Source organism: Stigmatopora nigra, chromosome 10, assembly GCF_051989575.1.
Source record: "Stigmatopora nigra isolate UIUO_SnigA chromosome 10, RoL_Snig_1.1, whole genome shotgun sequence".
NCBI classification, from domain to species: Eukaryota; Metazoa; Chordata; class Actinopteri; order Syngnathiformes; family Syngnathidae; genus Stigmatopora; species Stigmatopora nigra.
Genome location: NC_135517.1, coordinates 2273506 through 2286649, shown reverse-complemented (window position 1 = coordinate 2286649; position 13144 = coordinate 2273506). Strand labels below are relative to the sequence as shown.

Genomic DNA, 13144 nt, shown 5'->3' with positions numbered 1-13144 from the left:
AGAGTATTGTAGTGGAAAAAAATCCTTTCGTTATTTACGATGCTATCATGCGACAATGGCCGATATTTAGTTACGTGCTGCCATACGTGCTTCACTGCAATCGAATTAGGCGGAAGTACAACAAACTTTTGCTAACTTTATTTACCTGTGTCGTCATCAACATAGTCATCGGTGGCAGCACCAGGTGAGAAATTGTTTGTAACCAAAAGATAGTGTTGTCTTCAATTTTATACAATGCACGACTATTAAAATTGATGCTACTAGAGATAATTTATCTTTTAACTCTGAAGAAACATTTTAGAATGTTGTCAATCTCCCGAAATTCCGCATTGAAATGGCTCAAGAACATCATTACCTACTTAGTAAGTGCTTCGGGGCAGGGTGGTAACTTTAAAATAACTACAATTACGATATGTTTCAGTTCCCTTAAATAGTTTCTTTAAAAGTTTTTTCTCTTCCAAAAGTCGGATAATTCCTTAACTCCAAAATGTAGAACTTTAAGAGCGATCGAATAGTTTTTCATCAATTGTTTGATTAAACGTTTTTGTGACTTTCGTATCTCGAAACACAATTTAAAACAAACCCTTTCAAAACAAATGTATTTAAACATCACGCTGCTTATAAAGAAAGTAATAATAATTCATAAAAACCCACTAAAAGCTCATTTAATTCCAAAAAGTTTGACATTGTAATCCTGTTGTACCTACCTTGGCCACAGGAGGGCAGTAAAAACATCCACGTGTGCTATCCTAAGAAAAGTTATACTCAGTATAGGTTAATATGTGTTGCCTTTGGGGAAAAAGGTAAATATTTACTTACGTTTGTAGGAGTTGCCTTCTCACGACTGCGTTTTTGTCCGCAGGATGTCACAAGTCGATGCAAGCGAGGGCAGCGTGGAGGTGGCGGGCTGCAGCTCGCCACTTTTCTACAGACAATTTCAACCGTCCTCCGGAGAAAGCAAAATGTCCATTTTGCTTCTACATGGCCGCAACTTCTCCTCAGAAAACTGGCTTAATATCGGCACGCTGAAAACGCTGGCAAACGCCGGCTACCGAGCGGTCGCCATCGACCTTCCAGGTCAGTGGACCACGAAGAGTATTGTATTTACTCGTATATACGCCGTATTTGTAAAAAAAAAGACTAAATCAAGGGTAGGGCTTATATGCGCATAAATTAGACTTGCCATGCACAAAACTGCAAAGACGAAGCGCCATAACGCAAAATAGAGAAAAGACTAACAGATAAAATGCTTAGCAAAATTAATTTTGACGTCTATGAATAAAATTTGAAAAAAAAAACGTATTTATTTGGAATAAAATGTGTAAAAACTCACTTGTGCCTGCCATTGCTCGTTCAGGGTGCCGCCATCTTACCTAGGGATGACAAACTAGACCACTACGGACACATTTCCTAGGTTGTACTGGTCACATGACTTCCTTTTTGAATTTGTCTACATGCAGGCAACACACTTTGTGAACGTAATCTAGCACTTCATTTTTACAGTATCTCAGAAATACCACCTAGGATATATTTTCTTAAGATTTTCCCTTCAAAGTAACACATTTGTACTCCTTATTAAAACCAGGAATATTGAGGTGAAAATTGTGAGTCTGGGGAGGCTTATACGAGAGAAATTGTCAAATTCAACAATTTTAAGGGAATTTTAAGGGTACGGCTTATACGCAAGAAATTATCAAATTCAACGATTTTAAGGCTACGGCCTATACGCGAGAAAATACAGTTTGTTTTTTCCCAAACTTTGCTAAAGTAAATTCTCTAATCCACAGGACTGGGCCGGTCCAGCTCGGCCGAAGCGCCAGTAGCCGTGGGATCACTGGCCCCCGCCGCATTCTTGACGGACGTGTGCGAGCGACTGGCGCTAAGCCGCGTGGTGGTGATCAGCCCGTCACTCAGTGGCATGTATTCGCTCCCCTTTTTGCTACAACAACAAGAGCTGCTACGTGGCTATATCCCCATTGCACCCATCTGCACGGAAAAGATTAGCGCCGAACAATATCGCAGTATCAAGGTAATGGAGCAACTATTTTATTTCATTTTTACTTCGTATTTCGTATATAGTTCAATTATTATGATTATATGACTTCAGAAATGGGAAATTATAATGTAATCTGAACTAAATCGGAATTTATGTATATATACTTATATATGTATATACATATATATGTATATGTATATACATATATATGTATATACGTATATACATATATATGTATATACATATGCATATATATATATATGTATATACATATATATGTATATACATATATATGTATATACATATACATATATATACATATGCATATATATATATATGTATATACATATACATATATATACATATGCATATATATATGTATATACATATACATATATATACATATGCATATATATATATATATACATATATGTATATACGTACATATACATATATATGTATATACATATACATATGTATATGTATATACATATATGTATATGTATATACATATATGTATATGTATGTATATACATATATGTATATGTATGTATATACATATATGTATATGTATGTATATGTATATACATATACGTATATGTATGTATATGTATATACATATACATATGTATGTATATGTATATACATATTCATATGTATGTATATGTATATACATATACATATGTATGTATATGTATATACATATACATATGTATGTATATGTATATACATATACATATGTATGTATATGTATATACATATACATATGTATGTATATGTATATACATATACATATGTATGTATATGTATATACATATACATATGTATGTATATGTATATACATATACATATGTATGTATATGTATATACATATACATACATATGTATATGTATATACATATACATATGTATGTATATGTATATACATATACATATGTATATAAATATACATACGTATATACATATACATACATATGTATATACATACATATACATATGTATATATTTATGTATATGTATCCATATGTATACTATATATATACATATATGTATATGTATATACATATATAAGTACATATATGTATATGTATATACATATACATATGTATATACATATATATGTATATATGGCTTTCTGGCTATATAATTAATTTCCCTTTGTAACGTTAGGTGCCAACGCTAATCGTCTACGGCGAGCGTGACACCTCCATCGGTCAGGTGTCACTCAACAACCTGAACCAGCTAACTAATCACCGCGTGGCAATGATCAAAGGGGCGGGCCACGCCTGTTACCTAGACGACCCCGAAACATGGCATGGGCTTCTCACCGACTTCCTCGCTCAACTCTGAGGTACGTCCACTCAAATTCACTTAAAAAAAAAAAAACCACAGCGCACACAAAGTGAAGTGAAAAATATGAACATTATTTATTAACTGATTCTCTGTAATAAACAATTTGAAAATATTTTACAAGGAGTCACAGACACGATATTGTACAAAGTTTGCCCCTCTTCATTTTTTTTCTCCGCCTTTTTTCGTGTAGCTTCATCTGTACAAAAAAAATGGAGCGACAAACCAAAGAACAAAAAAAAAAGGAGCTCACGTCACCCTCTCTCACACATACTCGCTCACGAGAAATACAAAATTAAAATCTGTTTCAACTTCAAACTTATCAACAGTGCTCTTTTCCTCTATTCATATTTAGATATATATATTTATATACTGACTTCACTTTGACTGATTGCGACTCAATTCTCTAAATGTTATTTTCATTTAAACACACACTTTTTGTCAAACATGGTCACGTAGCACCAGACTACACACTACACAATCACATACACCCCAAAACATACACACGGACGCAGCCCGCCTCCCCCATTTACTTCTTTTGGCTGGCCCCCACCGTAATCAATTTGATTTTAATCATTATTTTGGCAAAAGTGACAAATCTAAATAGATGCGCTAAGCTAAGGCTAACCAACTCTGGTCCCTGTGAGCAGCTATCTGGTCTTTCTTCACCCAAAACAAATGATCAACTCATCAAAAACCAGTATGGAAATTTAATACCGATCCTGATAATTTTTTTTAGGTGGTTTTGGTGGAAAACAGACCAGATAGTGGCTCTTAAAGACCAGAGTTAGCCACCCCTGTGCTAAGTTTTTGGTTGAAACCACGCTAGGCGGCTACATGTTAGCAATACTGACGCCATGTTTTTATATTTTCTTTACTTTTACATTCCTTTCCAAATAACAACCAAAATGTTCATAGGTCAATTTTCAATCCGTTTTTTAATCATTCAAAATGGTTTAAAAATAAAATAATTATGTCGTATTAATCTTTTTGTTGACATTTTGTCAAAAAAATGTAAAATTGCGATAAATATTGTTTTATGTTTTAGAATTCGTATCAGTTAATCTTAAAAAAGAAATTTGGGTATTTTTAATGTTCAATAATGTGTTAATTTAAAGTGCATAGGTCAAATCGCAAAAGCCTAGCATCATAGGATGCTAGTTAGCTACAAATTAGCATGATTTTTGCTATGTCTATCAAGACTGTTTTGCGTGTTTTTAGTGTCTAAATATTAACTGTTTTGGTCAATATCTAAAATAGGTCTAACAGTGTCAAAACCTAAATTTAAATTGCGATAAACATTGTTTATCTTATTCTGGAATTCTTATTAATATAAGTCAATCTTAAAAAATAAAGTAGGGTACGTTTAATGTTCGATAATTTGTTGATTTAAAGTGCATAGGTCAAATCAGAGAAGCTAGTTAGCTACAGATTAGCATTATTTTATGCTATGTCTATCAAGACTGTTTTTAGTGGATAAATATTAACTGTTTTGGTCAATATCTAAAATAGGTCTAACATTGTCAAAGAAAAAAATTCAAATAGCGATAAACATTGTTATTCCGAAAAGTTAATCTTAAAATTGAGCTAAAAATAAACTAGGGTATGTTTAATCTTCAATAATTTGTTAATTTTAAAGTGCATAGGTCAAATCGCAGAAGCCTAGCATCACAAGATGCTACAATGCTAATTGGCTACAGATTAGTATGATTTTTTTCTGTCTATCAAGACTATTTTGCCTTTTTTTAGTTGCTAAATATTAACTATTTTGGTCCATATCGAAAATAGGTCAGATTAACCCAAGGCATATTTAATTATTATATACTAAGTGTCATAAATGAGCCCCTAGCCACCCCCAAAATATCCCATCGAACGTGCTTTCCGTGGTGCTACATATAAACAAAACGTCATAATCCTTCATAATTCATAATTATACATCCGTGATTTGAAATATGGTGGGAGGTGCGGGGCGAGAGGGATCAGAGCTCTTTTGTGCGTGACACTAAGGCATTCAATAGAGGCGTTTTTTTTTCTTTTCTACTTTGCATTTTTAAAAACTCAAAACACCGACCGACTAACATTTTTTGTCAATCCAATGAGCAGCGATTTTCCCCTTATTTTTTTGATTTTTTTTTTGCTTTACATATCCATAACACTGTTCATTGCGACGTACACAAAAAACCTAAAAAAAAAAATAACAATCAGCCCTCGCATCATTTTTAAAGACATTCCACCCGATCAAAACACAAACATACACATACGCACACACAATTCAGGCAGAACTAGAGCAGTCGAGTGGCCCTGATTCAAAACAAAAACATGGCCAAATAAGGCTGGGTTTACGCTGTAGGTGGCGCCATTCCAATTTTGTTAAGACAGCAAATTTCAGTTATAAATAGAGGTGGGCAATATGACAAAAGTTGTTATTACGATAAAAACATGTTAGTTAATCTGATTATCACGATAGGTATCTCATCTTTTTTGTCTCAAATTTGAGTAACTTTTTTGCTCATTCAAATATGAAGGTAAGGTAATAGGAAATATGATTTTAAAAAGTATCTTTGTTGTTCCGTCCAATAAAAATAAGACTACTCTACCCTTACACTAAAAAAAGTAAAGAATAAAATCTGCAAAAATTTTAACATGCGTCTTTATATCTATAAATTTGCTGCGAAATATAAATAAAATAATCAACTTGGCCTGAAACTAGCATTCATCAAAAAAACAGCGCCCACCTCTCAGTAGTGGCCGTCTGGTGTAATTGCAGTTTAACATTGTTATCGAAAGTTTTTAACAGTATCATTGACAAAAAAACATTTCACTAATTATCTTTGTTTTAAAATTTGCTGTGAAATATAAACTAAATAAATAAAACTAACTTGTCTGGAACTAGAGTTCATCGCAAAACAGCGCCAGCCTCAATGTGGTGGTCTGGTGGTGTAATTACATTAAATTTTTTTATCGAAAGTTTTTAACAGTATCATTTACAAAAAATATTTCGAATTATCTTTGTTTACAAATTTGCTGTGCAAAATGAACTAAATAAAATAATCAACTTAGCCTGGAACTAGCGCTCATTGCAAAATAGCGCCCCCCTCTCTGTGATGGCCGGATGATGTAATTACAGCTTAAATTTTTTTATCGTACGTTTTTAACAGTATCATTGACAAAAATAATTTCACAAATTATCGTTATCATTTTTTTGCCCACCTCTAGTTATAGATCAAATTGTAAGCCTCCTTGTATAGTTATTTGCGTACAACTAATATATCAACACTTATCGGATTATAAAATTGACATACAGCAACTCTTTAAGCAATACTTGTTCCTTTACTACATTATCAAAGTAAATTTGGAATGGTGCACTTACAGACTGACCTACAGCGTCAATCCAGACTACGTGCTGACGACCAAACCTCCATAACATGGCTTTGTGGTCATGTGACGGCTTTTGGACCCTAAAAGCCCCCTCCAAGATGGCCTCTTTATTTCGAAACAACTCTACAGTCGCTATGCTCGTCCACCACAAAGTGCATCAAGGCACTATTAAGAAACTAAGCGGCTCCTAAACAGTCTAAAAGGACGAACACGTGACGGGCGCTGACTATGCTTACTATGCTCGTGCGCGGTAGCCGTGTTTTGGTGGCCATTTTGACAACGGCGCAATAAGGCCCGGACCACCCTGGCAGTGAATGACACAACTAATGGCCACGTGACGACGGGTTGTTTTTTTTTTTTTTTTTGCAGGGGACCGGAAAAGCCAAATAACTGAAAATGTCGCAAAAATTTGAGATTACGAGAATAAAGTAGGATTTTTTTTAAGAGACACTAATGTAATGCAAGTATCTTTTTTTTTAAAAGAGATTTTACTAGGGTACAATTTTAAATAGTACTACAATTGCAAAGTTTTGGTAAAATTAAATTAATGTATTTGTTAAATGGGAAGTTATTATAAAATTAGAAGTACTCTTATGATTCATTTTTAAGAATATCTTGTATAATTGCTTAAACTTGCATTTTATTAACTTATTATATTATGATTTGTGTTAAAATTTACTACATAGAACTAAATTTCGCTTTTTAAAACATGGGTTTTTAACATATTTCAACTTTTCTTTATTAAATGATGACTTTATTCTTTTTAATATTTTTGAAGAAAATGTATTATCGAATTTTATTTTGCTGAATGTATTTTGTAATTTTTTAAGTACTACTATTTTCCCTATCCTGTAACTTTTGTTCTTCATTTAATTATTACAATTATATGACTTCAAAAAAATGGGAAATTATAACGTAATCTTAACTAAATCTGAATTTATTATTAATTTTAATTTTAAAACACTTTAAAAAAAAACTTAAAAATATTTTTGCACTTTTTGCCTGCAAAATGAAAATCATTATTTAATGTTGTATTATTTTTTTTATAATTGAAGTCTTAATATTCTGAAATATTAATCAAATTACATCAATATGTAATCCTTGTAAAAGATACACATTTTTCTCATAAATTATGTAAAACTCCCACTTTATTCCCGTAACATTACAACGCTTTTCTTAACTTAACTCGTGTAATAGTCTTTTTCATGTATTTTTTGTATTTTTGGACCCCCTTTGTAATAATACAATATTTTTCATGTTGCATTACGAGCCTATCCTCCAATAATAATCTTTTTTTTCTTCTCTTTCAGAACCTCGTGAGGATTGGCAGAGATGACATTAATACAAATGAAGGTCAGAGAGGTTCTTTAGTTTTTTTTTCATTTAAATTGTTAATCTACAACATTACACCACAGCGCTCGCTAATCGTAATTAAAAACTACGTAGCATTAGCGCTATTTTATTTTAAAACCCCTCTTTTTTTGGCAAAAATAACACCACATAAAAGTCCATCCCATTTTGGCAAGTAGTGCAGAAATTAAAACATTTTTTTAGTCAACGTAAATAAAAAAAAAAAACGAAAAAAATGCATTTTTTTCGTGATTTAGTTGGCTTTTTTTGCGGGAGTTTCGAAGCTAGCTAGACGGCGGCACTCGGGGCATCCCATCAGTTGCCCGTCATTGCCGTTTTAAATCTACTTTTTAGGTGGTGGCAAAAGTGGGCGGGGCCATTGAGGGGGGGGGGGCAGGTATGAGAAGCAAGGGACGGCTAGGAGGTTTTTTTTTTGCGTATTTGACATCGGATTAATGGAGAGATTGAACGTGAGGGTTGACCACGGGGTAAAGGACGAGAAGTTGAAGAAGCAGCAAGGTGACGCGAGATGGACGGAAAGAATGTCCTCGTCCACAGTCTGACGTGTTCTCCTGGGGGGGGACATTTGACGGAATTAGACAAGGTGGAGGTTTTATTATTATAGTTGATATCTAATGAATGCTATTGGTTTTTAATGTAAATTTGGGTGGAAAAGAGCGGATATTTTATTTTACAGATTATGTTTTGGATAGTTAGGGTTGTGTTACTGATATTTGATAGGTTATGTTGTTTTTAATTTTTTTTAGAGTTAGCTGACCCTGCCAAAAATGCGACTTATATACTTTTTTTGAGTGGTACAATTTGTAGTTAGCAGAGGTTTTATTCTTATAGTTAAGCAACAATGAATGTTATTGGTTCTTAATGTAAATTTTGGTGGAAGAAAGCGGATATTTTATTTTACGGATTATTTTTTTTGGAGAGTTTAGTTGTTGAATTGTTTTTTTTTTTTAACTGATATTTGATAGGTTATGTCGTTTTTAATATTTGTTGAGTTAGCTGACCCTGCCAAAAATGCGACTTATATACATTTTTTTGGTTTATTTTCAGTGGTACAATTTATTGTTAGTAGGTTTTATTCTTATAGTTGATCACCAATGAATGCCATTGGTTCTTAATGTAAATTTTGGTGAAAAAGAGTGGATATTTTATTTTACGGATTATTTTTTTGGAGAGTTTAGTTGGGCCTGTGAATTGTTTTTTTGTCTTACTGATATTGGATAGAAGGTTATGTTGTTTTTAATGTTTTTAGAGTTAGCTGAAAAAGTTGGCTATTTAGTACACTGTTTTTGCATTTTTACTATTGTTACTTTAACGTATGTTGTTCTTGGTTTTTGAGGAAGTAAAAAATTGCCCTCTAAAAAAATGCGACTTATATACATTTTTTGTTTTTTTTAGTGGTATAATTTATAGTTAGGAAAATACAGTATTTAAAATGTGGTTTTGAGGGTGCTCGGACGTTTGGTCGCCGGTCAAAAGGTGACAGAGTTTACTGTTAAAACCAGCTCTCAGAGTTATATTCATTCTAAGAGAGAGTTTAATATCTAAGTACTGTTTAATATCTAAGTACTGTTTAATATCTAAGTAATGTTTAATATCTAAGTACTGTTTAATATTTAAGTACTGTTTAATATCGAAGTACTGTTGAATATCTAAGTACTGTTTAATATCTAAGTACTGTTTAATATCTAAGTACTGTTGAATATCTAAGTACTGTTTAAGATCTAAGTACATTTGATCGGCGAACAAAAGGGACCAAAAGACCGGCGACCAAACGTCCGGTCACGAGTTTCTAGTATAGTAAATAATAACAGTAAATAATTTAATGTCTGATTACAAGATAATTTTGATCAGCACTAAATCTCAGTAACCAAAATTCACCACTTCATGAAATTCACCCAAAATTAAGGCAATGTATTAGACCCATTAAAAAACTACAATTATGATATTAACATAAACCAGTAATAAACAAAATCCAACCATCTTACCGCATTGTTGTTGTCAAAACAAGTAGAAGGTCCTTTTCTATAGCGCGCCACTGTCATATCCTCACATGGGTTCTCTTCCAAATCTGTCAAAACGCGATTAAAGAAACAACAACGTTTCTCTACGCGTCAACCATTTTTTTTTTCGCATTGAAGGATACACTCTTCCTCCTCTTGGGACAACTTTTCAATTTCACAGCTGTTGCAAAGCATTTTTTCGGCTACCACGAACAACAAGTTGGTGTTGTTTATTCTCTTGGCGTGGATCAGCCTGCAAAAAAAGACAAAACATCAGTTTTTGAAGGATTTGGTTCTTGATGGTGAACTTCAGGGTTTCGTACCTGGAACAGTTGCCACAGTCCTGCAGCATGTTGTAAGAACTACTCAAGTTGCTCAAGTAGTACTGAGTCTGGATCATGACGCAACTACGATCTTTGGAGTCCAATCCCTCGGCTTGGACTTTGTCTAAAATGGCATCAAAAACACACCAAATTTGGTATATAAGTTCATGAAAATCATTCCTATTGATATTTTGTTATTACCCACCTGTGACAAACCAGCTGTGGTAAGCCAGTCCATACATGAACTGTTGAAATAATGACCTGGAAACAAGAAAAGGCATTTTTTTCAGTGTTTTTTTTGTTGTCCCGTTAGTCTATCAAATGACATTTTAATATTTCTTAATTCATTCCTTTTTACTTGACTTTGTAGTACTTTATACTTTTGACTTTAATGATGAGTAATGAGTATGTTAATAGTTTCGTCCTTTTTTTTCTGCTTATGTTTCATATGTACTGTTAACGGATGCACTTTTTTATATGTATCGTATCTTGTGTTGACCCCGCCCATCTGTCACATTTTTAAAGTCAATGTGGCCCTCACCCGGGCTGAAAAGTTTGCCCAACCCTGCTCTATGCGAATGGCGGAGCTTGTTCGCTAATAGAAGAGGAGTATTTACTACTTCTCATTGGAAAGTGGTCGTACGTTATCCTATTATGAGGACATGTATGCGCATCATTTTCTGAACATTTTGAAGGGAAGACAAAAGCAAACAATACTCAATAGGTTGCATCTGAAAGTCAGGGTGGAGGTGGAGCTAATAGAACCAAGAAAGGTATCTAAATTTTAAATAAAAGTAGAATTAAGTTTAGTGTAAGGTTAGATTAAACTTATTTTTGAGTGTCTGCATCGTAATCCAAGTTCAGTTAAATTTGTTTATGTTATGTTACGAGCACGTTGCCGTGCATTAAGTTCAATTCATATTAATAATATGTGCTGGCTCTTATTAAATAAATCAAACTTAATCTCATACACCTACTGTGTCTTGGCATTTAATGGAAATTGTGTGTATTTTTTGCTTACTTTGTCTTGGTTTTGTTGCATTCCCTGGTCACTAACTTAATTGATTTTGTATCCGGTTTTCAGTCATTTTGGCAATTTGGGGTCTTACTTTCCTAATTTAACGGCATTTGTAGGTCATTTCCAATTCATTTTGGGGTAACATTACATATATTTTGTCGCAAATAGGTCAAATCGACTTTCAACACACCCACACAATTTTATTTTACTCAAAAAGCTGCAAAGGAAATCGAACTTACCACGCAGCTGCAGACGACCACCACGCCAAGTTCAGAAAATCGGCTATCGTGGGCTATAGACGTGACAAAGAATAGATAGGAAAGGATGACATTGTAACATTTTCTAATCAGATAATTTGATAATTCTCCAAATAAATGTTTTTTAGTACCACAAAGACTCCTTTCCGAGCTGCTCCGGCTTCACTAGTGGGCATTCGCTCACACACCGACTGAAAATCAAACGACTGCTTGCGGTTGTAGAAGGAGTTGTTGTACAGGGCGTACATCAAGGATGGGTCCACTTCGCTGAAGAACATGCCCACCTGAAAGGGAACATGTCAGGTCAGGAGACAGATTACCGTATTTTCTCGCATTTAAGCCGCCTCCTTGTATAAGCCGTACTCTTAAAATTGCCTTAAAATCGTTGAATTTGACAATTTCTCATGTATAAGTCGCCCCCTGATTCAGAATTTTCATCTCCATATTCATGGTTTTAATAGGGAGTACAAATGTGTTATTTTGAAAAGAAAATCTACCATATTTTCTCGCAGATAAGCCGCACCAGCATATAAACCACCCCAGCATATAAACCAGACTCTTAAAATTGCCTTAAAATCATTAAATTTGACAATTTCTCTCGTATAAGCCGCCCCCTGATTCACAAAGTTCACCTCCATATTCATATTTTTAATATCCAGTACAAATGTGTTACTTTGAAGGGAAAATCTCAATAAAAATCATCCCAAGTAGTATTTACGAGATACTGTATAAATCAATTTCTGGATTGCACATTCCGAAAGGGTGTTGCACATTGACAAATCTAAAAAGGAAGTCATGTGAGCAGTACAACTAGAAATCATGTTGCAGGGGTGTCTAAACTATTCCACAAACTGAGTCCTCATTTTTGTTCCAATTGCTCCAACAAGCGTACCTCAAATTACAATACTAACTTAAAATTGCCTTAAAATCGTTGAATTTGACAATTTCCCTCGTATAAGCCGCCCCCTGATTGGCAATTTTCATCTCCATATTCATGGTTTTAATAGGGAGTACAAATGTGTTACTTTGAAGGGAAAATCTTAAGAAAAATCATCGTAAGTGGTATTTCTGAGATATTGTATAAATCGATTTCTGGATTGCACATTCCTAAAGGGTGTTGGCTGCAGATAGACAAATTCAAAAAGGAAGTCAGGTGACCAGTACAACCAGAAAGTGTGTCCATAGTGGTTTAGTTTGTCATCGGCACACTGAGCTAGCAATGGCAGGCACAAGTAATTGAATTTTTTCAAGTTTTATGCAAGTTTTGGTTATTTTTTTTGTTGAATTTCCTTCATAGACGTCAAAATAAATTTTGTTTAGCGTTTTATCTGTTTTGAACTAAATGACCATATCGGCCACATTGTGGTGTTTCATCCTTGTCACCTTGCAGTTTCATGCATGTCAAGTCTATTTATGCGCATATAAGCCGTACCCTTGATTCAGTCATCATT

At 33.7% G+C, this 13144-nt stretch overlaps 2 protein-coding genes across 3 annotated transcripts in view; one reads left to right on the top strand and one right to left on the bottom strand.

The window, feature by feature from the left end:
* The first annotated feature begins 114 nt into the window (after positions 1-114).
* On the top strand, positions 115-8434 carry abhd14b (abhydrolase domain containing 14B). 2 transcript variants are annotated; one of them, XM_077726039.1, is made up of 5 exons: positions 115-184; positions 863-1077; positions 1788-2029; positions 3167-3347; positions 8035-8434. In XM_077726039.1, exons 2-4 carry the CDS (start codon positions 864-866, stop codon positions 3344-3346), a joined length of 636 nt encoding a protein of 211 aa, XP_077582165.1. In that variant the 5' UTR covers positions 115-184; position 863; the 3' UTR covers position 3347; positions 8035-8434. The 2 variants fall into 2 exon arrangements, with proteins under 2 accessions (XP_077582165.1, XP_077582164.1); XM_077726038.1 differs by lacking the exon at positions 115-184 and adding an exon at positions 664-803.
* Positions 7933-13144, bottom strand: part of cacna2d2a (calcium channel, voltage-dependent, alpha 2/delta subunit 2a) — a 143270-nt gene continuing 138058 nt past the window's right edge. Inside the window, exons 33-39 of the mRNA XM_077726040.1 lie at positions 11825-11977; positions 11676-11728; positions 10624-10679; positions 10419-10542; positions 10239-10348; positions 10081-10163; positions 7933-8646 (exon numbers count right to left, since the gene is read on the bottom strand). Of these exons, the coding sequence (XP_077582166.1) occupies positions 8527-8646; positions 10081-10163; positions 10239-10348; positions 10419-10542; positions 10624-10679; positions 11676-11728; positions 11825-11977 (699 nt within the window). The 3' untranslated portion in view covers positions 7933-8526. The remainder of the gene's footprint in view (positions 8647-10080; positions 10164-10238; positions 10349-10418; positions 10543-10623; positions 10680-11675; positions 11729-11824; positions 11978-13144) is intronic.